We start from the raw sequence: 24,192 nt of genomic DNA on the forward strand, positions 1-24,192 counted from the left end.
ATTATTTTCTAATATCCAATCTGTCCCTGCCCTGGCCCAGCTTCATGCCATTGCCCCTTGTCCCATCTTCTGTCCCCTGGCTGAAGAGGCCATCACCCACCTCTCTGCACCCTCCTGGCAGGGCAGTGTAGGTGGTGATAAGGTCTCCCCTCAGCCTCCTCTTCTCCAGGCTGAACACCCCCAGCTCCCTCAGCTGCTTCTCACAGGATTTGCCCTCCAGCCCCTTCCCCAGCCTGGCTGCCCTTCTCTGCACTCGCTCAAGGGCCTCAATGTCCTTTTTATGGTGGGGAGCCCAGAACTGCACACAGTACTCAAGGTGTGGCCTCACCAATGTCCAGTCCAGGGGCACAATCACCTCCCCAGACCTACTGGCCACACTGTTTTTGATCCAAGCCAGGATGCCATTGGCCTTCTTGGCTGCCCTTGGCCCCCTGACATCACTGCCCCATCAAAGGGGCTGGCTGGGGAGGGCCAGGGGCTTGGTGCCTCGGGGGCAGTCTGAGTGCCTGGGTCGGGGCTGGGAGGTGCTCTATGTCAGCTGGGAGTGGGAGTGGAACTGGCCGTTACTGTTCGTGTTCAGGTGTTTCTCGGCAGGGGCCTGTGCGTCCCCCAGCCCAGCGCCTGTTCCTCTCGCGGGGGGCAGCGAGCGAGCGGCTGGTGGTGCCGCAGTGTGAAAGCACAGCCTGCTCCTGAGGCGCTGGCACCGGCTCCTCCTTCCCTGGGGCTAATGACGTGCTCAGGGGTGATCACGGGAATACCCTGACCCTACACCCGCAGCAACCGGTTGTTATGAAACAGACTGAGTTGTTTTGCCCACGCTGAGCTCGGTCATTTGGGAGGGGGGGCGGGGACGACACGGAGGGCAGGAGGGGCGACTTTGGCAGCCGCAGAGGCCCGGCCGGGCGTTCTGTTCCCGCCCCTCAGGCCCCGCGTCCGCTCCTCTCCGTGCGGCTCTTCCTGCCGCAGCGAGGGCGGGAAACGGGCGGCGGCGGCGGCCAATAGGAAAGCACCCTCGGGGGCCCCGCCCCCAGCGCCGCTCGCGCCGGGCGGGGGAGGGCGGGGGGGGGGCAGGAGCGGCGGCCGCCATGTCCATCTTCACCCCCACCAACCAGATCCGCCTCACCAACGTGGCCGTGGTGCGGGCGCGGCGCGGCGGGAAGCGCTTCGAGATCGCCTGCTACCGCAACAAGGTCATGGGGTGGCGCAGCGGAGCGTGAGTGCGGGGCCGGGCCGGCTGCGGGGGCGGCGGGGCGGGAGGGAGGCCGCTGGGGCCGGGAGGTGGCCCCGGCTGTGGCGGCGGGGAGGCCCTGGCCGGGCCCGGGCTGCGCAGGCCGGGAGGAGCCGGGCCCGAGGAGCGCCTCGGAGCCCTGTGCCCGGCCCGGCCCGGCCCTGGGGAGCGGCCTGGCCCCGCTGGCTGCGCCCCGGCAGCAGGGCCGGTCCCTCCTCCTGCAGACTCCTGTGCTCTGCCTTAGCCTGGCTGCCTTGACGAGTTCTCCCCCCTTGCCCCAACCCCTAGGGAGAAAGATCTCGACGAGGTGCTGCAGACACACACGGTGTTTGTCAACGTCTCCAAAGGCCAGGTAGCCAAGAAGGAAGATCTGGTGCAAGCCTTTGGGACTGATGACCAGACAGAAATCTGTAAGATGGTAGGTCGCAGCTTCTCTGCACTTCCCTGCTTTCTATAGAGCTTGGAGAAGGTTTCCCAGCTCTGTTGTGTGAGGGACACGCAGGTGCAGTAGGGTTGGTTCGGCCCTGGGAGGGCTCTGTGGGGTGCAGCACTGTTGTAGTGACAGGATGGGCTGGTTGGTAAGAGACAGGTAGGGAAGAGTGGCAACTCTGTCATCCAGGCTTCAGTTTTATGCTTGCATTTGACTGAAAGAGGCTCTGAGTGTTCTGTGTAACGTACAGCTGCTGCGTGCTGATGTCTGTGGTGTAGCTTTGGGAGGCTGGGTTCTGGTGGGGAAGGGGGGCTGCAGGGGTGGGTTCTGCCAGGAGCAGCCAGCAGCTCTCTGCAGCCCCACAGAGCAAACACCAGCCGGCTCCAGGCTGGAGTTGCTGCTGACCAAGGCCCAGCCCATCAGCCATGGTCACAGCGCCTCTGGGAGTCACAGTGAGGAGAAGAACCCACCAGCAGCTGCTTTGTGCAGGGCAGTGTCATAAATCAGTTTTCTGTCCTTTATTCTGTGTTGAGTCTGTTCTGCCTGTGACTCTGATTGCAGAATGATCTCTCCCTGCCCTTATCCTGACTCTTGAGCATCTCAATACCCATTTTGTCCCCTGTCCAGCTGAAAAGGGGAGTGTCAGAGTGGCTTTAGTGGGGGTCTGGCCCCCAGCCGGGGTCAAAGCACCACAGTCTGTTAAGCAGTGCTGAAGAGCCTGTCACCTAAGAGACATTGTTAAGCGTGGAGGGAAAGGAAGAGACAGTTGCTTCCTTCAGACAGTTCAGTTCAGGGTTAAGAACAGATCTGGTCTCTTAGTCCTTCTTGGATATGAACTGTGGGCTTGTGGGTGATGGGAATTCAAGTCAACTTGCACTTCTCCTTCTGTAGTTTGGTAGAGTTCTTGTCTGCAGTCTTTTTGCTGTTGTCTGTCATGTGCATCATGAGTGTGGCTGTTCTTTTCCTGCACTTCACGTCTAACCAAAGCATTCAAGCAAATGTCAAATGTAACAGAGTTCCCAGAGGTTTCACTCCTCAGCCTGTGATGTTCAGTCTGTCTGCCCAGAGAGGGGGTGGGTGCCCTGTCCCTGGGGGGGTTCAAGGCCAGGTTGGGTGGGGCCCTGGGCAACCTTGTGTAGCTCCAGGCCTGGAGGTTGGTGGCCCTGCCTGTGGCAGGGGGGTTGGAGCTCTGTGGCCCTTGGGGTCCCTCCCAGCCCAGCCCAGTCTGGGGTTCTGTGTTTATTGACTGGTTTTGTTTTCCCTGCACAGATTCTGTCCAAAGGTGAGCTGCAGGTGTCAGACAAAGAGCGACACACACAGCTGGAGCAGATGTTTAGGGACATCGCAACTATTGTGGCTGACAAATGTGTGAATCCAGAAACAAAGAGGCCATACACAGTAATCCTTATAGAAAGAGCCATGAAGGATATCCACTATTCTGTCAAACCACACAAGAGCACCAAGCAGCAGGTTTGTTTTCTTCCCAAGTCGGTTTCTGCTCAGAGGTTTCCCCTTTGAGTGTAACTTCTCCTTGGCAGTCACAGAGGGAGCTGCAGAGCCCACAGAGGGGCTCCTCGACTGCCTGACAGGTGAATGCTGTGTCCAAGCAGCCTCTGGAACACGTGTGGTTTGTTTTCTCACCCTTCAGGGAAGGGAGAAGGAAAGAAACTTAGTTAAAGCAGCACCAGTAATATGCCTGGGAGACAAGAGCCCTGTGATGTCTTTAACTGGAGATGGTAAATGAGGCTGTGCCCCTCAGCCACGTGGGTTTCTGTTGTGCAGTGTGACTGCTACTTCATGTTATGTCAGACAGGGAGATTGTAGCATTTGAAATGATCACAAGCAGCAAGAACTCTGCATCTTGTTAATCAATCCAAATAGCCTAATAGGAAACTCACTGTAGCAGAGCAGCAGTGATCCATAGTGAGAAAGGTGTCTGAAGCTGATGCAAAGGGCCAGAGATCTTCCCCTGCATGGTGTTCTTAAGCAGCTGTGTAAATGCTTTTCCTTCATGTCTTTACAGGCACTGGAAGTGATCAGACAGCTAAAGGAGACCATGGAAATTGAACGTGCTCACATGAGGCTGCGATTTCTGCTTCCAGCAAAGGAGGGGAAGAAGCTGAAAGAGAAGCTCAAGCCACTGATTAAAGTTATTGAGAGTGAAGACTTCCATGAGCAGTTGGAAATTGTAAGCAGGGAAGCGGCCCGTGGCTTTCACAGAGTGTTAGGGGTTGGTAGGGACCTCCAAAGGCCATCTAGTCAAAGCTCCAGAGCAGGATCACCTCAACCAGGTCACACCTGAACATGTCCAGGCAGGTTTGAATGTCTCCAGAGGAGACTCCCCAGCCTCTCTGGGCAGCCTGTCCCAGGGCTCTGTCACCCTCACAGGGAAAAGGTTTCTCCTTCTATTCCCATGGCACTTCCTCTGCTCCAGCTGCACCAGCTGCCCCTGGTCCTGTCACTGGCCATCCCTGAGCAGAGCCTGGCTCTGGCCTCCTGCCACTCACCCTTTACATACTGATAAACGTTAATGAGGTGACCCCTCAGGCTCCTCCAGGCTAACCAGCCCCAGCTCCCTCAGCCTCTCCTCATCAGGCAGCTGTTCCACTCCCTTCAGCATCTTTGTCACCCTGTGCTGGGCTCTTTCAAGTAGCTCTCTGGCCTCCTTGAACTGAGGGGCACAGGACTGGACACAATAGTCCAGATGTGGTCTCATCAGGGCAGAGTAGAGGGGGGAGGAGAACCTTTCTCAGCCTCCTAACCACAGCCCTTCTCACACACCCCAGGGTGCCATCGGCCTTCTTAGCCACGAGGGCTGGTTCGTGGTCACCCTGCTGCCCCCCAGGACCCTCTCACCCACGCTGCTCTCCAACAGGCCAGTCCCCAACCTCTACTAGTCCCTGGGGCTGTTCTTCCCCAGATGCAAGAACCCTACAACTGCCTCTGTTGTAGTTCATGAAATTCAGCCCAGCCCAGCTCTCCAGCCTCTCCAGATCTGGCTGGGTGGCAGCACAGCCCTCTGGTGTGTCAGCCACTCCTCCCACCTTGTGTCATCAGCAAACTTGCTGACACCTCCCTGTCCCTGGGGGTGTCCAAGGCCAGGTTGGATGGGGCCCTGGGCAACCTTGTGTAGCTCCAGGCCTGGAGGTTGGTGGCCCTGCCTGTGGCAGGGGGGTTGGAGCTCTGTGACCCTTGGGGTCCCGCCCAGCCCAGCCCAGTCTGGGGTTCTATGACACTGCCCTCAGTTCCCTCACCCAGCTGCCTGGTGAATATATTGAATAGTACCTGTACTGTCATACTTGATTTCACTAAACCTGGACAGTTTACTAGCAGATGCACTGAGCTGCAGCTGAACTAGAGATCCTAAACCAGAGGTGTAGTTTGTACATTTAATTTCACAGAATGCCAGTGATGAAATCTTGGAAGCAGCCTTTAGTACAAGCTGCTTCAGACTGAGAAGTGCTGTGAAATTCTTCTTATCACTGACTGTCCTAACAATTTTCTCAGCTGGTATGGAATGTCACTCTGTCTATGTGGTGGGTCAGCTGGTATTTAGTGGTATTTATTGCAGGCTTTCATTTATTTATCACAGGTATTTATTACAGGTGGTGAGTTTTTTTAAGTAATAGCCTGTTGCCCTTCTTGGTCACTCAACAGTATTGTTTTAAAGGAAAAGTAACACTGACCCTTGGATTCATAAAGCCATTTAGGTTGGAAAAGGCCTTGTAATATCAAAGTGGGCTAGGAAAAAGCAGAGTGTTCCTGCCTGCCTGCTCACCTGTGCCCTGTTCCAGGTCTGCCTGATCGACCCCGGCTGCTTCAGAGAGATCGACGAGCTGATCCGCAGCCAGACGAGAGGCCAAGGGACGCTGGAGGTGCTCAGCCTGAAGGACGTGGAGGAAGGAGATGAGAAGCTTGAATAACCAAAACACTTCCTGCAGCACTTTCCACAACATCCTCTGAAACAACAGGCACGAGCCACTCTTTTCTGTTAGGCCTTTGTGGGGTTGGTTTTTTTCCCCCTCTCTCTTGCTGCCAGATACTCTCTAACACTAATCCCTTGGGATTTTTCCATGCAGTGTAAGGGGGTTTCTTTCTAAATCATTTTACACTTGCTTGGTTTACTAGCTGGGTTTGCTTGTAGGAATGTGTGCTGCCAGAGTTGCACTGCTGACGACTGAGTTAAGCCTTGCTGTGGAAGTTCATCCAGCTTTGGTTTGCTCTGAGGGTTGCTGTTGGAGTGTTTGACCCATAAAGTGCCAAGTGGGTTTGCTGTTAAGTTGTCAGTGTTGAGTGGGAAGTTGACTGAGTTGCTGAGGGGTTGGTTTCGTATGTGAGGAGAAGAACCTGAAGAAAAGGGAGCTGCCTTTTTACTCTTAAACAGGTGCAGATTGTGGGTCCTGTCTAAACTGAGCTCTTGGCAGCATGGAAAATGTCCTAGACTCCTCTAATTGGCTGCTCAATAATTAGAGAACTTTAAAGGACCATTCTTAGAGATTCTTTTGCTGGATATAGCAGCACTTGCTGACTTAGGGAAAAAAATGCTCTCCAAATAATTTATTAATGAAATATATTTAGGTACATTAATAAAAATGAACTATCCTCCATTTATATACTACAGAGACAGAAAAAAAATGACTTGTTTTTGTTAACAGTACAGGAGGTGTGTGGCTGTGGCAATGCTCTGTGTAGGCTGAAGGGGTCAGCCTGAGCTTGGGAGCTTCTCTTGCTCACGTGGTGGAATGAATGTGGAACAGGCAGTGGTGGCCCGAGCTGTTCAGAGCCAGACAGGCTTTTGTCGGGCTGCAGTTCCCTGGCTGCTTGTACATGACCCTTTTCTTCTTAGTAAGATAGAGAACCATTCTGGCAGCTGTCCTGGAGCCTTCACATGGCTTTCTAGTGCATGCACAGAGTGTCACAGAATCACAAGGTTGGAAAAGACCTTTAAGATCATCCAGTCCAACCGTTCCTGTCCTGTGCTAAACCAGATCCCTGAGCACCTCATCTCCCCGGCTGTTAAACACACCCAGGGAAGGTGACTCAGCCCCTCCCTGGGCAGCCTGTTCCACAGCCCCACAGATCTTTCAGGGAAGAACTTTTCCCTCACATCTGAGCTGACCCTGCCCTGGGGCAGCTTGAGCCCATTGCCCCTTGTCCTATCTCCTGTCCCCGGGCTGAAGAGACCATCACCCACCTCTCTGCACCCTCCTGGCAGGGCAGTGTAGGTGGTGATAAGGTCTCCCCTCAGCCTCCTCTTCTCCAGGCTGAACACCCCCAGCTCCCTCAGCTGCTCCTCAGAGGATTTGCCCTCCAGCCCCTTCCCCAGCCTGGTTGCCCTTCTCTGCACTCGCTCCAGGACCTCAATGTCCTTCTGCTGGTGGGGAGCCCAGAACTGGACCCAGCACTCGAGGTGCAGCCTCACCAGTGCCCAGTACAGGGGCACAATCACCTCCCCAGACCTACTGGCCACACTGTTTTTGATACAAGCCAAGATGCCATTGGCTTTCCTGGCCACCTGGGCACACTGGTGGCTCATATTCAGCCTGCAGTCACCCAACACCCCCAGGTCCTGGGTGACAGCCTGCCTGACAGCTCTCCAGCCAGTCTCCCCCAGCCTGTAGCGCTGCCTGGGGTTGTTCTGTCCCATGTGCAGCACTCTGCACTTGGCCTTGTTACACCTCATCCTGTTGGTCTCAGCCCATCAGTCCAGTCTGTTCAGATCCCTCTGAAGAGCCTCCCTACCCTCAGGCAGATCAACACTTCCTCTCAGCTTAGTGGCATCTGCAAACTGACTGAGGGATCATTCAATCCCTTCATGCAGGTCACTGATGAAGATGTTGAACAGAACTGGACCCAGGACTGAGCCCTGGGGGACGCCACTCGTGACCGGCCTCCAGCTGGATTTGGCTCCATTCACCCTTTGGGCCCATCCAGCCAGTTTTGAACCCAGCTGAGGGTCCCCCTGTCCAGGCCAGTGGCAGCCAGTTTCTCAGTCAGAATGCTGTGAGAAACAGTGTCAAAGGCTTTCCTGAAGTCCAGGCAGACACATCCACAGCCTGACCCTCGCCCATTCAGCGGGTCCCCTTGTCACAGAAGGTGATCAGGTTAGTTTGGCAGGATCTGCCTTTTGAAAACCCATGTTGACCGGGCCTGATCCCCTGGCCATCACGCACGTGCTGCAGGACAGCTCCCAGGGTGCCCCTCTCCATCATCTTCCCCGGGACTGAATGAGACCGACAGGCCTGGAGCTGCCCGGATGCTGCCGGGTGTGACACCTGCCGGGATGCAAAGGGGCTTGGCCAGGACATCAGCCCCTGGTCTCTCACCAAAAACGCTCCCCCGGCACTAGTGAGCCGACGCTTTGGTTCCGCCTGATCGACGCTGTGATTTTTGGGTTCCGGGCCGCATTGAAGCTGTGCTGTTAGTCGCCAAAAAAAAACCCCAGTCCCCACAAAAAAGTGACCCTGAGACGTTGGTACCGGGTAACTTTGGTTCCGGTCTGTTTGTTACTGGTGACTATGCCAACCACAGGCAGTGAAAGCCCTGAGCCCCCGGCTGGGAGGGGCTGCTTGTGGGCAGCCTGGGGAGGTTTCAGGCCAGCTCTGTCTGTCAGTCCTGGCTCCTTGGCTTTGGGAGCCATTGCTGGATGTTTGGAATTGAACATGGGTACGGCTGAGAAGAATCCCTAGGGAAGGAGTAGGAGGGTTCCCTGGAAAAGGAAAGCCCTGAGCCCCAGGCTCAGAGGGGTTGCTTGTGGGCTACATGGGGAGGTTTCAGGCCAGGTCTCCCATTCCCACATGGAAAGAAAGAAGCCTGGAGACGGCACCGCGTGATCTGTCAGCTGAGGCTTCCAAATGGCCGCATGTCCCTCGCTGTGCCTGTCCAGTGTCCTCAGGCCAGGCTGTACGAGTCAGCTGAATGTTAAGCTGGAGTAATTCTGGGCTGATTAAACAGGCTGGCTCCAGACAGTCCAGGGGTTTTTTTCCCCCCTCCAGAATGCACTGAAATGCAAGGACGTAGCCCAAACCATAAGATTGCTTTTAAAGATTACCTGGCCCCATGCCTGTGCTTACACCACTGACCTGAAGTAAGACTAACAAGATTTCCACGACAGAAAAGGAAGAAGCTGAGCTTCCAAGGTGCTCAGTTAGTGCAAACAGCAACACCACAGGGCTCCTTTTGTGCAAATGTTGGAGCTTTGCGTTTTTATTAACATTTTTTTTTCCTCTCCTCACATGGTTTACAGCCATTTAACTTTTATATTCTACAGAAATTGAAACAGAACACAAACAAAAATAGATCCTTAACAACTTTTGAAAGTCAAATATTAATTAACAGTTCTATTCTACCTGTAGCTGCAAGAGTCCAACCCCCCCAAACACACACACACACTTTTCCTTCCTGTAGGGACAAGCAGAAGCCAGTCCCAGGGCTGGCTGCAGCTTGTTGTGCCAGGGCTGTGTGGACTGGGCCTCCAGCCACTGTCGTGCATGGGGGGGGTGGATTTGGCTATACAGAGTCTCCATCTGGAATGACAGTATCATGGACAGAGACTTGGACACATGTAACAAATCAGACGCACACAGGGATCCATTGTGCAGTGGGATCTGAAACTCGGCCTCCTTACTGGGGCCAGGGCCAAGACAGAGGCCTGGTTCTTTCCTGCAGTGCTGTTCCCCTTCTCTTTAGCTGGTAGTCAGGAGGAGCAGGGTCTGGAGTGTGAGCCCTTGGGAGGGGGGGGGAAAGGACCTCCCCCTCCTTTAGTCGCTTTGCTGGTGCGAGGCCGGCAGGTGCTGCCTTCCCTGGGGAGGGGGGCTTGGGACATACCTGGTGCATGGGTGGCAGGCAGCTGGGCTCTACCTGGAACAGTCCGTTAGTCAGGAGGGTAAAGGCAGCAGGGATAGGCTTGGTCACTTCTCATCTGTCTCCCTTTGGCACAGGAGAGCACAGGGGCCAACACAAGGGGGAGGGGGGGGGGGCTTTTCCCACGAGGACATGGATTCGGCTCACAGAGCGAAAGGTTTCGTGTCTCAACAGGTACCACCAGCACCTACCTGTGAGTGTGGGGGACACACTGGGAGCCAGGCACTCGGGCAAGCAGCTGTCCTGCTTTGGGACATGGCCTGACAACTCCAGCTGTCAGCCTGGGGGGGGAGGGGGTCAAGTACTGGAGCCACCAACTAAACCAGACCTGAACTGGCCATTTTGTGAGGAAATGAAACACTTCTGCCTTTAGCAGCAAGAGCCACAAAGGCCTTCCTCCTCCCTGTGCAGGTTTCCAGGGTGGGTGATGGTCCCTCTGCTGCACAGAGCACTCGCACAGTGGGCACTGAGGTGGGACCATGTGTTGCCATTTGCCTGGTGCCTGGGGCAGCAGGAAAGGCCAAGGAGGGACACAAAAACCTCCCCGTTCTAGTGGCCATAGCAGGAATGGCTGCTGCCCCAGGGCACAGCAATCCTTGTGGCAGTGCTGGGCTGGAAGGGGTGGGGGGGTGGTGCATGCCTTGCTCCGGCACAGACACAGGCGTATGGATACAGCAGGGAGCCTGTTCCCTACTCTGCCAAGGCTTCTTGGGGGAACTGTGGGATCCACATGCCCTGATAAGACCTTACTGGTGGCAGAGCACAGCCCTGGGATCAGCCCTGTAGAGGAGGAAGCAGACCTGCCCTTCAAGCCTGCCATGGACTCGAGACCAGCACAGCACCGCTCGCTCCAGCCTTGTGTGATGGGTTCCCCCAAAATGCTCCTTGGGGAGGCGAGAAACAGCGAGGGGAGTAACCACCAGGCTACACACACACACGGGGCAGGGCAAGGGCTGTAGAGGGGCCTGGCCTGAAAGCACCCAGAAGAGATGCAGCGAGGAGGAAGGAGCAGCCGGCTCCTCCGCTGCCGTGGTCGCAGGTTTGCTGTGGCCAGAGCAGGATCCAGGCACAGGGTCCAAGGGTTGCGCAGGCAGCAAGCCAAAGCAGAGCTGGAGGTCACTGTGGAGGGAAGCCCCAAGCTCCCAGCCTCTGAAGCAAGACAGTGCTGCACATGCAGGCGCAGGGGGAAGAGAGCTGGGCACCGAAACAGGCACTGGTGGGATGCTGCAGGCTTTGAGCTGAGCAAGACGAGGGGTGGGGGTGCCTGGTAAGGAGTGTGTGGGCAGAAAGGAGTCCAGGAGAAAACGAGCCAAGGAGGGAGGGGGGGAAGCCTGTGTCCACAGCCCTTGTCAGTCACTACCTCTTCCATTGAACAAATATACATAAAAACAATTCTTGAACACAAGGAGGGACGTCAGACACAACTACTTTACAGAGAGGCACGGTGCCTGGGGTGGGACCGGGCCACTGGTAGGCGATTGTACAGGAGCTGCAGGTGGCACTGTCCTGGGTCCGGGCCCGTCTCCCTGGGGAGCTGCAATCCAGTCCATGACCCCAGCAGGGAGCTGGGAGTGTTTGCAGCTGGTGCCTTCTCCCTGCAGGCTACACGTCCGTGGAAAAGTAAAGTGTGTTGCGTTTCAGCTCAGTGAAGGAGATGGGAGGATGCTGCAGGTAGTAGAGAAGGACCTGGACCTGTAGCAAGCGAATTAAGGGGTGTTAGGCCATAAAGGGGCAGAGCTGCCACTTCCCAGCTTGTCCCTGTGCGGTCACATCCAGCAAAGAGCGACAACTCTACCCAGACACACAGGTAAACCCCTCTGCTCCTCACTCCAGGGGCGCTGGCACAGGCTGCGGCCCCCACAGCTCTTACCTGGGCCATCACATCGTGGGACCAGATGTCAGAAGCCAGGGTGAGGTGTCCCTTGCTCTCCCCCTCCGAGGGTCTCAGCAGTGTTGGCCCAAAGACCGTGGCCAGGTTGTGGAGAGACATTTTGTTGATGGGCTCCTTTTCAGCCACCCTGCGGGGTACAGAGACGGTGGAGGGGGGGGGGAAGAGAGAGAGCTTGAGCCCCTCACTCTCTTCTCCCAGAACGGGGGGAGCCACAGAGGAGGAATGTGTGTGTGGGGGGTGATGTGAGAGCCAATCTCCCCTCTCCCAGCCCCAGCAGGACCCCGCTGCCCCTCGCAGTCCCCGGCAGCCCCAGGTGCAAGGCAGGGAGCTCTGCCCCTTGCGCGGCCTCCGACAGAGCTGCCGGGCCTGGCCGGGAGCCCCGGCTGTGATGTGGCAGCGACCAAGCCCTTGCTTCCTCCTGTGCTGCAGAGCCTCCACCCTCCCTGAGCCCTGCCAGGGTACAGGGGAAGCTCCACACCAGCCATGAGGGTGCTTCCCTAAGGCTCCTTACCCCTCCAAACCCCACAGGCCCCCAGCCAGGCCGGCACAGAAGGAAGAGGGGTCACAACATTGCCATGTTAGGAGGCAGCTGTGCTCCCCGGCACAGGCTGCAGGGTTGAGCCCCAGCCAGGGGAACAGATGTGGGAACTGGCTGTGCCCAGTTCTCAGGATGGAAATGGATTTTTTCCCTTCCCCACCCCCCCCCCCCCCCCCCCCCAAGCATCCATCACTTTTTCTGTTTGGTTACAGCCAAACCAGAGAAAAGAAGAAGGGGAAGGGAAAAAAAAAAAGAAGCTTCATGTTGCAAGTAACATGAGCTGTGAGCTCCATCCTAAGCTCAGGGCCAGCTCTGGCCAGGCTCTGTGTGCTGTGCTGCTGCCCTGCCACAGCCCTGGGCCCTTCATGGGGTTTAGGGCCCCAGGAACCCCCAGAACTGCCAAGGCAAACCATACACTGCTCTGCTCGCCCCAGGGCAAGTGACACAGGGCATCACCTGCAGCTCTGGGACATGTCCACAGAGCTGACTGGTGCTGGCTCTTGGCCCCCCCACTGCAGACAGGTTTCAGGGGTCACTGCACCTTGTGTTGCAGGGGCTGCTGCTGGACTGGTGGGAAGGGCTGCAGCACCCAGTTTCCCTGCTAAAGCCGGACACTGCACGGCTCCCAGTTGATTCCCTGTCCCACACCAAGGCCTGCTGCTCCCCGTGGAGAGCTCAGGGGCTGCAGCAGCCAAGAGCTGCCTCTCACCAGAGGCTCTGCAGAGCTGACCCACAGCGACAGCCACACACTGCACTGTCCCTGCTGGCACCGTGGCCGGTGGCCCTGGGGGCTGCTCTGCAGAGCAGAACGGCTCCAGGATCCCCCCCCCCAGCATCTTACAGGGCCCACAGCACGGAGCCAAGGGAGGCCAGCACCAACATCAGCCAAAGGGACTCATGGCAGCCCGGGTTCCAGCCTCAGCAGGCTGCAGCCTGGCCAGGACCCCAGCAAACGTGTCAAGAGCTCAGGGACACAGGGCAGGTGGGTCACATCCCAGGCTCCACTCACTCAGAGGAGCTGGGAGGGGAAGCAGAGACACCCTGCTGCCTGCCCTGCACTGAATTGACGTTTCTGGCCCTGGCTGCCACCCACAGCCCTGCTCAGCAACAGCACAGCACCATCTGCCTCCAGTTTGGGATCATCCTGCGGTCAGCACAGTAATCAGGCAGTGACTCCAACTCTGCTCTCGTCCCATCCCCATGGAAAAGCAGCAAGGCAGACCTGTCCTGCACCTCCTGCTGGTGCCCTGCAGCCCTGGGAGATGCAAGCCAAGCCATTACCTTTTCAAGTGCTCCAGCAGGAAGAGGAAGGTGATGAGGTTGGGGTCAGGCAGCGAGCGGAGAAGGTGCATCATGCAGTTCTCCTTGGCAGCAGGATCCGAGAGGGCTGGAGACAAGGAGGGAGAGGGCTCAGGACAGGGGCTGGTGACATCCTGGGCTGCAGTGGGACCCACCACACCCAGCTGTCTCCAGGCAGGCAGCGCCCTGGAGAGCAGCACCACAAGCCCTGAGCTGGCAAGAACAGCCAGGACTGAGTAGACTGAGCTGGGAAGGACCCTTGGGAGTCTCCCATCCTGAAGCAAGCAATGCCAGAGCCACACCTGGGCACTGACCCCTTCCCCAAAGCCCTTACCGATCCCCTCCATGAAGGCAGGGTAGAGTCTGTCAGTGAGGAGGGGCTCTGGCAGCTCACGGAAGTACAGCTTCAGTGTGCCAGCGATGGCATTGATGTCCATGTCACTCAGCATGACCAGGATGTCCTTGTTATCTGTCCACAGAGAAGCCACACGTGATGCCTCCTGCGCCTCCTTCCCCTCAGCTCCAATCCCCCACATGGTTCCTTCCAGCTATGTGGACAGGCTGCCAGCTGGAGGGCAGGAGCAGCACTGCTGGCTCCACAGCTCAGTTTAGCCAGGCTGGGGCTGGGAAGAGCCGAGCGGCTCCTGCCTGGCTGGGCAACGGGACATGGAACAATTTGCAAACCCATTTGACATGTTGCCCTGACTCAGTGTGTCCCAGGAGCCAGCCAGGCAAGGATGCAGCTCAGAGTCATCAAGGCATAAACAAGGCTGGGATCCTTGCACGGTTGTTTTCCCAGCTACACCCTCCTCTTTGCTCCCCCCAACCCCTTCCTGGGCACACCAGCACGTTTGGCACACATGCAGGGCAATAACCAGACCCTGGGCTTGCAGGACAGGGCACCAGGGATGGGGAGGTCTCAGTGCCTATGAACCCTCCCAGGGGGAATGTGATGTGAAGGGTGGCTGTCCCCTGGGACACTCACTTGCATCGAAGACAGCTTTCAATGCCTGGATGTCAGTGGCGACTCCAGAGATCCTGTAGATGCCAACCTCTTCGATGCCCCTCTTCTCCACCTCCTCAATGCACTGGCGCACGATGTAAGGCACCTTGGAGCGCTCACGCCTGGCTCAGAAAGCAGAGGCATGAGCAGAGGGTCCCAGGGCAGCCCACCACGCTCAGCCCAGCTCAGCAACCCCTGGGCCAGGGGCAGCAGGATGGACAGGGCTGGGTAGGATGGACAGGGCTGGCAAAGGAATGGGCAAATCCCCAGCAAAGAGCAAAACCCAAGCGCTCCCAGTGTTGCTGGGAGCCAGGGGACATGCTGCAAGGATGGCACAGGTCCCCCAGGGTCCCCAACCCCACAGGGACTGGAGCAGGTCAGCCTCCTCGCACGTACTTTGTCACGACGCTGATTTTGACCCCGAAGACACCAGTCTGCTTTTTGGATGGGGTCCTCTTCAGGCTCATGTCCCTGCTCGTGAACTTCATGGAGAACTCCACTTTGATCTGCAGGAAGACAGGGGGTGAGTCCCAGCAGCCCAGCTCCTGGGGAAGGAGCTGCAATCCAAGTGAGGGGCCGTGGGGTCCCTGCTGCCACACTTACCCCATTCATCTCAATCACATCCATGTGCCAGTTCTTTGTCTGCACGGCCTGTGGGTCCAGCTGCAGGGAGAGATGATGCGTGAGCTCCACGGGGACGCAGCCCCATGCAACCTCCCCCCCACTGCTGCCCCAGCCCACCAGCCCCCAAAGCCCCCAACCCACAGACAGTTAGGGGCATGGGACATGCTCTTCCCTGGCAACGTGCTGCCCACGGCAGGAGGATGGAGACGGGAAGGTCTGGGGTCCCTCTGGCCGTGCCCTGAAGCTGGTGGGCTGAAGGACCCTGCCTGGACCCCCCCCTGAGCTCCCCTGAGACAAGGCTTTAACCCACACCCCAGCAGCAAGAAATTTCCAAGAAATCAGGACTATTTCTGGCAGCAGATTGATGAAACAGAACTAGGGCAGCGTTTTCCATGCAGAAAAACAACATCTCCCCATAGCCAAAAGCTATTTATAACCCCTGGGAATGATGGGCTCTGCTATTTCTGGCTTTGGGGGTAGCGGGGGACTCGGTGATGCTGCCCCCAGTGCCCAGCTGCCATGGTGAGGTGCTGGCATTCACAAGGCCCTGGCACGTGCCGTGGTGGGTGCCAGGCTGGGTGGTGGCTGGGCAGAGGTGGGTGCAGTCAGTCGCCTTTCGGGCTGTTGCAGTCCCTGGCTGGTGGCATCGATCTGGCCCCATCGATCCCGGTAATGCACGGGATGGGCAGCAGGGCAGAGCCCGGCACTAATGTCCCCTCAGGGAAGGGGATGGGACACAGGGGCTGGCAGGGGCTGGTGGGGGCTCCTGGGGCCACGCACACGCAGCTGCCCGGAGAACCTCGCGCCAGGCACGCGGGGTCACTCCTCAAGGACGCGGGGATCTCCTGCGGCTGCTGGCTCGGGAGATGCTCTGGGCCAGTGAAACGACATCCAGAGTCGCTGCTCTGGCTGCAGAGCCTCTGTTGCCCTGGCCCAGCTTCTGGCTGCCCAGGAAACCACCACATGTCACGATGGGAAGGGGACCCTGGGGTTCTTCATGTCCCCTCTTGCATGGCAAGACCTTGCGCTCCCATGAGCGATGCTCTGGCTCTTGGCACAGACCCAGCACCACAGCACAACCCCACCCCAGCAGCTCTGTGGGGGCTGGGGAGCTTTGGGAAAAGCTGCAATCTCCAGCACAGCCCAGGAACAGCCCCTAATGTAGAGCCCTGCCCTTGCACCCTAGTGCCAGCACCCAGGAGAGCCCAGCAATCACAGCACTTTCTCTTCCCTACCAGTCCTGTGGCTGCTGGGAACAGCAGTGGGGGGGGAGCAGGAGGAGGAAGGCTGCAGCTGGTCTGGCTGTTCAGATTCCAGGACCATGAGGCTGCAATCAGACTGCCACCAACCCCAGCACTGCTGCCCCCAGCCCCCATGTCCCCTCCTGCCTGGCACCAGGTGACCCTGCGGTGCTGCCGTGCACCCACCACAGCCACCACCAAGCCAATGCCAACTGTCCCAAAGGACTTTCACCCACTTTCCACACACAGCCAGGTCCTGCTGGTGGCAGCATCCAACCCAGAGAGCCCCACGCAGCAGCAGTGAAGCCCCTTCACCCCTGGGTCAGAAGCCATGGGGCTCCCTGCTCTGCAGCACAACTTTAATTGCAACCACCACATACACCTTCCCCGTCCCCCGGGTCCCCACGGCTGCGATGGCCCTGGCAGCTCACATCTGGAAAGGCTTTAGCAGGACTCTGAAGAAAGCTTTAATAAAAGCCAGGTTGGCTGTGACCAGTGCTGCAGCCCTTACCCAAGCACACTAGTTCCTGCAGCTGCTTGCCCCCCAGTCAGGCAGAAAATCCCCCATCCAGCTCCCCCCAGCCACTGTCACAGCCCTGGGTTTGGACTAGTTTAGCCAGAACCACCAGCCTGAGCCTTCTTGGAGCTGGGGCAGGTCCCCCTTCACCCACAAGGCACCAGGCTGTGGCCTGGCCCCGGTGCTCCTCCAGCCCCATGGAGGACACAGCAGCCCCCATGCATCACCACGCTGCCCGCTGCCCACAGCAAGCAAAGCTGCGGCTGATGCCTCGTCTCCAGGCGTGGGAGGACGGATGGGAGCATCCACCCACCCTGCCAGAGGCAGTGCCTGCCCACACGGTGCAGGCAAACACCCCATCTCAGCTTCCACCACCATCTCCTTCTCCACCAAATGGAGCCTCCTCGCTCCAGCAGGATGCAGGGACAATCCCAGGCCGGTGGAGAACTGCCAGTGCTGTGCAGGATGTCATCTCCTCCTTGGCAACTCAATCACCAGCCTGCACCCAGAAAAAGAGCTCATCTGGGCCACCCATGCCTCTCCAGGCTGCTATGCAGCCCCTGGTCCTGCCTGCAGGGATGTGCCATCATCCTGTTATCCTAAATTATTTTTGCTTGTCGGGTGAAGCCCCCAGTTGCCAAGGGAAAGGCAGCAGTGTGGCAGGCCATGAGCATCCCAGCAGCCCTGCAGAGCTTCACCCATCCTGGAGAGGCCCCGCTGGCAGAGGGATCCCCCAGTCCCGCTGGTGCTTGCCCCCCAACCCCCTGCCTGCTCCTCATACCGTGCACGGGGTGACTTTGGAGTTGAGGTGATGAGGCCAGGTGCTGGGATTTCGTCCTCATGACACCTCTGGGCCGTGCACCATGGATACAGGTCCTGTGTGGGCACTGCACCCCCAGGGCTCACGGGTGTGGAGCTGGGATAACCACAAACCTTTGTGGCAGCTCTCTTGAGCACTGGGATGCTGTGGCAGAGCAGGGACTGCCAGGCTTGGCACACCCCTTCCTTGCATCTCACACTCATGAGGTCACCCAACCACCAGGCTGGGGTGAAGCCATCAGGAGCACACTGATGACTCAGCCGGCGAGTCCATCTCCGCCACGGCCCTGAGAGAGGGATCCCAGGGAAGCTGCTACAACTGGGGTTGCTTCAGTCAGCACGGTACCCCTGGACACCCCAGCCTGGCCTCTTGCACTGCCCTGGCTCCAGCAAACAGATGCCCCCTCCAGAGCTCCATGCCAGGAGCTCCCTCCCCAGGGAACAGGAGTTCCCCGGAGCTGCTCCATGCCACAGGGGCTGAGCAGCCCCCGCCCCACTCAACGCTGCCAGAGGCAAAGCACAACCCCTAAAACAACCAGCGATTCACAACCCCATCCCAGAGCGACCCGAGAAGCAGCACAGCCCCACAGCGTGCCCAGGCTCTGCACACACCTTCCAGGCCCACAGCCAGTCCCCGCAACCCCAACCAGCACTCCCGGGCTGCAGCAGGCAGCAAAGCCAGCGGCCGTGGAGGGCTGTGTGGGGCTGGGAAACAACAGTCCCTGGTGTTTTGACCCAGCAACAGCCGGCGGGCAGGCAGCCTCCCCACGCAGCCCTGGCAGCCCCTTAATCCCCTCTGCGGAGCGGCGGCGGCACAGAATGGAGGTTAATGCGGCTGCGTCACAGCAGCCCCGCTGCCCCGCGCAGACCTCGGCCCCGCTGCCGCCAAACCCAACTCCCAAGCGCCCAGGCAGCTCCTGCCCACAGCCAAACTCCCTGCACAAGGGGTACCCCGCAGAGGGAAGCCTCTGAAGCCCCCCCATGAGATCGCAGGGGCTCTGGGACAGGCTATGATGGTGCCGCTCCCCTCCCTTGTCACCTCTGTCGCCCACCCCTGCCCTGCACTGGCTGATGTGGCTGTGACATGGCTGTGAGCTTGGGGACACAGGGATGGATGGAGCTGGGGGGGGGGGGGCTGCAAAGCAAGCAGCACCCGTGTGAGAGTGGGGTACGCAGGGGCTGGGTGCTGTGGTCCCACAGCTCTGGCCAGCCTGCAAGCATCGCTGCCTCCGGGGCAAGCCAGGGCAGGGGGGGGGCTCCACTCCCTCCCTCTGCAGGAGCCCCCAGTGACCTCAGCCCAGTCCCCCCCAGCTTCCCAGCACATGGAAGGGGAGGAAAGAATGGAAACAAGCACGCTACAGGCTTCTAACTGCTTCTAAGAGCTCCAAAACAACTCCCCTGCTCCACACACAGACCACACAGCCCCCTCCCCACAAGCAATATAGCCTCCCCCGTATCAGAACCGCCTGCACCCCCAAAGCCACCAGCCAAAAAGCAACTACCACCATGCACAGCAGAGCCCAGCAACGCCACGAAGCCATCCCAGAACCCATTTGGTGCCTGCCACCGTGCCCCCCCCCCGCCCCAAATCATCCCTCCCCCCCATCCCTGCCCCAGCCCCCCCCAGCCCAAGAGGCACCTTCTGCCGGAGCAGCTTGCTGCGCACCCTGCCCCAGAGCCGGGCACCCGTGTTGGGGGGTCGCTTCCCCTCGGGCTCCTCCACGCCGTGCTCCGGCCGCTCACCCACAGGACCGGGGCTGCTCTCCGGCTGTACCAACACCTCCGTCATCGCCACAACCGACCGAAGCTCCGGGGAGGCGAGATAAAGGTGGCCGGGGCTGGGTTAGGACAGCACCCGCATCCCTTCAGCTCCAGGCGGGGCGGAGGGGGGGGGGGGGAGTGGGGGGAGGGCGGGTGGTCAGCGGCAGCCAGGGCCGGCGAAGGGAGCCCGGCCGGGGCAGCGGGGAGGTGAGAGGACAGGGCTCATCTTCAGGGTGTGTGAGCCAGGCTGGCGAGAGGCAGCTCGGCAGCCCAAAAGCCTCCCTCCCCCTGCGAGGAAGTGACTCAAAGGCAGCGCTCCCCCCGGCGGCCCCCACGCGTTTAACTCTCGCCCTGCCGCCCGGCGCTGCCGCTCGGGGGGGGGCTGAAGGGGCTGCCCGGCCTCCCCGCCCTTATCCGCCCTTATCCAGTAGCCGCTTCCCTGCGCCTGCGGCCCCGGGAGGCATCGCCGCTGTCGGGTGCAGCATCCCCGGCTCCGGGCTGGTCCTCCCGGGCTCGGCAAGGAGCGCGGGGACGGGGCTTTGGGGGTCTCCTGACAGGCCTAGGAAGAGGTGGGGAACCCTCTCAGTCTGCCCTGACCCTCGTCAGCCCCGTTGGCAGGAGGTGATGCGGTGGGCTGCAAGGCCAAGGGATGGCTCAGCCCCCGCAGCCCAGCCCGGGAATGGTCCCTGCCCACCGCATCTCCTGCCAGGCAGGGACACGGCGAGCTGCTGGCTTGTGGGGGAATTTGTGCTGCAAGTCCCTCAGCAGCCCCCTGAGTCTCCAACCCTGTGGGTCCCGGCAGGTCTGGGGAGCCACGACGCCACAAACCTCCCCCTCCAGAGCCTCTGCCAGGCCAGTGTGAGGGGGACAGATGGAGGAGCAGCTATTCCCCGCAGGTACAGCAGGCACGGTGCCCATGACAACACAGGCTCCACTTCAGCAGCTGCACCCCCCCCCCCCCATGAATCTAACAGGGGCTGAGGAATGGGCTACTCCATCCTGCCCCATCACACTGTGACACCCTTCATGCACCCATTGCCCGTCTCCCCACCAGACACGGGGGCCAGACCCAGCCTCTCCTCTCTGTAATATGATCACAAATGCTCACAGCTTGCCTCTGCCCACCACTGGCATCTGTCTGCCACCTCGTCACAGCACCAGGCACCCCTGCCAGCACCCAGAGGGCACAGCCCTGCACGAGGCTGTCCAGCTGCTGGGAGCAACTGGTTCAGCTCAGGGCAGGCTGAGTGCTGCAGCACTGGGGACAAAAGCCCCCCCCCCCAAAGGGATGCAAGCCCCCCACGGCACCTCTACACCAACCACATCACATCACAGCCTTGGAAACCACTCATAAAGCAGGGTTAATGCCAACTGGGAGACCTCCCCATGGAGCAGACAGTGGTGTAGCCAGGTCCACACAGCACAGGGTGCCCACCCTCTGCCAGCCACAGGGACAGGGCACAGGATAGGGGGTCCAACACTCTCTACGCTACAGATCCCTTGGGGCTCGTTGCCAGGATGCTCAAGAGGAGGCTGGTGCAAATCCCAGCCCCTCCAAGCACCCAGCCACATCCTTTGGGCTGGCAGGACGCAAGTCCCTTCAATGGCACCTCCACAGCCTCAGGAAGCCCCTGCTGCTCCCTCCAGAAGGGTTGCAGTGTCCCCCCCTTTGCACACCGACCTGCTCCTGCTGACCCACGATGCACTAAGCTGCTTTTGTGGCTGACCCACGTGCCTGGGCCATCAGATTAGAGCCAGGCAGTGGGCACAGCGCCGGCCTCAGGGTGGGGTTCAGCCATCCAGGCAGCCCTTTCCACACCACGGGTCTTTGCCAAGCTGCTGATGCCAGTGCTGTGTGTCTCCTGCTCCTAACTGGAATCAGCAGCAGCTCATGCTGAGCCTGGGGACCAGATGGGGTAAGGACCATCTGGGGCAGCAGCTCTGCCTGCCTGAACTGCTCAGGGTGGAGGGCAAGGGGGAGCACTGCAGTTTGGCCACAAGCCCCCCAGGCAGCACTGCTCACCCTGCCTGTGGCCGTGGCTGCTCCGTCCCTGTCGTGTGACCCACCCCGCTCCCAAATCTGTGGCTCAGGGTGTCGACAGATCAGCCCCCCAACCCTGACACTGCTCTGTCCAACCAGGTCCTCCCTGGAATAACTAGCCTCAGGGCTTCCTCTCTCTCCCTTTCTTCCCCCACAACTTCTGCATGGCAGGGACAAGCTGTGCTGTCCCTGTCCCAACCCCCGTGTCTCCCAGCGTGACTCATGTTTATTGACCCAAGCTATTTCCGAGCGCGCAGCTGGGTTGATCCCCATGGGACACTGAGCCCCTTCCCTGCCTCAGCCCTCCCATTTGGCATGATGCCACCCCCACGTTGCCATTTCCTGGGGGGGGGGGGGGGAGAAGGCAGCAGACAGGTGATCTCAGGCTGAACAAGTTGCTGGTGAAGCTGAGCCCCCATCTCCCACCCCAGGTTCGGGGCAGTGCTGTCCGTCTGCAGCGTCCCCTTCCCAGCAGCTGCTCCCTGCTCCCCAGGGACCTGCCCTCAGCTGCTTTCCCACGGAGCAGGCGGCTGTGCCAGGGCCTTTGAAGTGGCCTTGGGTAGAGAGCTGTGTCCCAGACACAACACTGTCCCCAGTACAGGGGGGAAGGCAGCTGGACCAGGGGTCCTCCCCCAGGAAAACACAGAGGCACCTCCATCCCAAACTGTCCCCACTGCCCTGAGTCTCCCTGAAGGCAAGGTGGGTGCTGGAGGAAAATGGGGTCTGGCAGTAGCTGACAGCCCCCCACCACCTTCCCTGTCCTGCTCACCTAGGAGCATGGCAGGGCAGCCCAGGGCTTCATCCTCCCTGCCTGGCAACCGCAAATCAGAGGTGGCTCAGCAGTTGCCCTGGAAACCCCCGTTGCCATAACAGCAGCTGATGGAGGCTCAGGCAAGGCAGATGGTGGCAGAAGGGGACAGCCATGGCTCTCACAGAAGCAGAGGGGGCTGCATGCTCAGAGCCCTCCCTGGGGCAGGTGCCAAGCCTCCCTGCAGCACCCGGATACATCTCAGCCCAGCCAGCCTGCCCAGACACCTCTCCCAGCTCCCCGGCTGGCACATGCTTGCTTTGACCTGGGGACTGGGGCTGGATGCATGCCTTGGGAAACACTCTCTCCCTTTGTCCCACCTTCTGCAGCCTATGCACCCCAGGACCATCACCCACATGTCCGATGCCCCCCCCCCCCTTACTGCCCAAGCTGCAGTCCCTGCCCTCTGCTCCCAAAAGCAGAGCAGCCTGCCCATGCTGCCAAGGTATCTCCCATCCCAGGCACCACCCCAAAGCAACCCTCCCAGCCCAGATGCCTGGCTCCAAGAGGTCCAATATTGGCTGAGCAGTTGCCCAGGACCCCCAGCACATACCTGGATCTGCCCCTTGCCCATGATCTTGTCCACAATTTCATTGTTGTCCTTGTTGATCTTGGTCTTGTCGTAGCACTTCTCGTAGCAGAGGATACGCAGAGACTGGGAGCCCTCCAGCTCGATCTCGAACTCCTGGGGTGTGGAGGGAGGGTGGCTCAGCCCCAGAGCTGCTTCAAAACTGGGGCTGGGAGGGAAATGGAAGGGCACAGTGCTCCCTCCCTGCACCCCACCCTCCTCTCACCTCATTCCACTGCGGCTCGGTGGTGTCCCGAAAAACCCTGGTCTTGGCTTTACTGACGAAGTAGCCGAAGGAATCCACCTCCAGCGTGCAGTACAGGTCTGAGGGAGCACAGACATGGCTGAGGGCCCCAGGAACACGTCCTGGCTCTGGCAGGGAACATTCCTGCCGAGCTCCTGGGGCTGGGACCCGCCGTGGACCCCAGCTCCTCTGATCCCATTGGCCCCTCTGAGCGAGAATGGGCACCCACACTTACTGGCAGACTGCTTGAAGCCCTTGGCGGAGTGGACAATGACATGCAGGAACCCGTAGAGCCCGGGGGACTCGTCGTCTGTGGTGGGGAGAGCAGAGGCTGTGTCAGGGCTCAGCTGCCACCCCCCATGCCCAGGGCCAGCACACAAGGGCTGGGAGAGGACACCCATCCTCTGTGGCTGATCATCCCTGTCGGACATCCCGAGCTCTCCTGCTGCCGGAGGTTCCCAGTAGGAGGGACTGGGTCTCACCTTGGGGACACCCTGGTTCTGCCAGCCCATGGAGGAGCTGGAGAGGCCCCCAAAAATAGCCCTATGTTGCAGCCAGCATCGCTCTGCCTGGGAGCCTGACTCTGCTCCGGCACTGCCACCTGGTGGGTAGCTGTCCCCTTGCACATCCAGGGTCCCTCAGCAGGGAGCCTGCTCCAGACAGGGACCCTGCAGCTCACCCTCAGCATCGTACGGAGGCAGAGGGACCTGCCAGCCCAGTGGACACTCACCGTCCTTGTTGCTGGTGACTGGGATGTTGTGGACGGTGCGTAGCTTGAAGCAGGATCCCGTGAGCACCTGCAGCTCCACGGAGCTCAGGACAAAGGCCTGGAGGTCTGGGAGAGGACAGGAGAGGAGCTTCAAGTGGATGCAGCCAGCACTGGCCATGGGGACCAAACGGCAGCAAGCTGCAGTCGTGAGAGACCTCCCCAGGGCAGCTTCAGGGCGGGGGGGACACAGGAGCCTCCCAAGGATCCCAGCAGCCCCAAACTTACCCTTTTTCTGCAGTTTCTGAATGGCCTCTCTCCACTCAGACCTCTCATAGTCAGATGACAGCAGGAAGAGGTAGCTCTGCAAAGGAGAGGGCAATGCAGAAAGCTGTGCCTAGCCAAGGCAGAGCCCCCCCCACCCCACCCCCCCAGCCCACCCTGCTCACCTTCCCGTTGCGGTTGTGGATGCGGAAGGGGATGGCAGGGGAGTTGAGGAGCAGCCAGAATTCATTCTCAAACATCTTCTTCTTGAGTCGCTCAATGGCCCGGCTCTGCCCCTTGTTGGCTTTCTGCAGGCAGGGAGTGGACACCAACCTTTGCAGGCACCC

General features: G+C 59.5%; 2 protein-coding genes across 6 annotated transcripts in view; one reads left to right on the forward strand and one right to left on the reverse strand.

Moving 5' to 3' along the window:
- The first annotated feature begins 1,076 nt into the window (after positions 1–1,076).
- SBDS (SBDS ribosome maturation factor) lies at positions 1,077–6,278 on the forward strand. The gene is made up of 5 exons (XM_084272992.1): positions 1,077–1,213; positions 1,517–1,646; positions 2,928–3,128; positions 3,682–3,846; positions 5,453–6,278. The coding sequence occupies exons 1-5, from the start codon at positions 1,086–1,088 to the stop codon at positions 5,579–5,581; spliced, it is 753 nt and encodes a 250-aa protein (XP_084129118.1). The 5' UTR covers positions 1,077–1,085; the 3' UTR covers positions 5,582–6,278.
- Positions 6,279–8,853: 2,575 nt separating this feature from the next.
- The window catches only part of ABR (ABR activator of RhoGEF and GTPase), a gene marked incomplete at its 5' end in the record, with an annotated part of 32,318 nt that continues 16,979 nt past the window's right edge, over positions 8,854–24,192 (reverse strand). For all 5 annotated transcript variants that reach the window (XM_084272950.1, XM_084272949.1, XM_084272951.1 and 2 more), the window contains 13 exons: positions 8,854–11,213; positions 11,392–11,539; positions 13,232–13,337; positions 13,584–13,718; positions 14,235–14,374; positions 14,649–14,758; positions 14,856–14,915; positions 22,617–22,748; positions 22,858–22,955; positions 23,111–23,185; positions 23,606–23,710; positions 23,870–23,945; positions 24,031–24,153. In XM_084272950.1, coding sequence (XP_084129076.1) covers positions 11,124–11,213; positions 11,392–11,539; positions 13,232–13,337; positions 13,584–13,718; positions 14,235–14,374; positions 14,649–14,758; positions 14,856–14,915; positions 22,617–22,748; positions 22,858–22,955; positions 23,111–23,185; positions 23,606–23,710; positions 23,870–23,945; positions 24,031–24,153 — 1,398 coding nt within the window. In that variant the 3' untranslated portion in view covers positions 8,854–11,123. The remainder of the gene's footprint in view (positions 11,214–11,391; positions 11,540–13,231; positions 13,338–13,583; positions 13,719–14,234; positions 14,375–14,648; positions 14,759–14,855; positions 14,916–22,616; positions 22,749–22,857; positions 22,956–23,110; positions 23,186–23,605; positions 23,711–23,869; positions 23,946–24,030; positions 24,154–24,192) is intronic.

This window comes from Gallinula chloropus (assembly GCF_964237585.1).
Source record: "Gallinula chloropus genome assembly, chromosome: 19".
NCBI lineage: Eukaryota > Metazoa > Chordata > Aves > Gruiformes > Rallidae > Gallinula > Gallinula chloropus.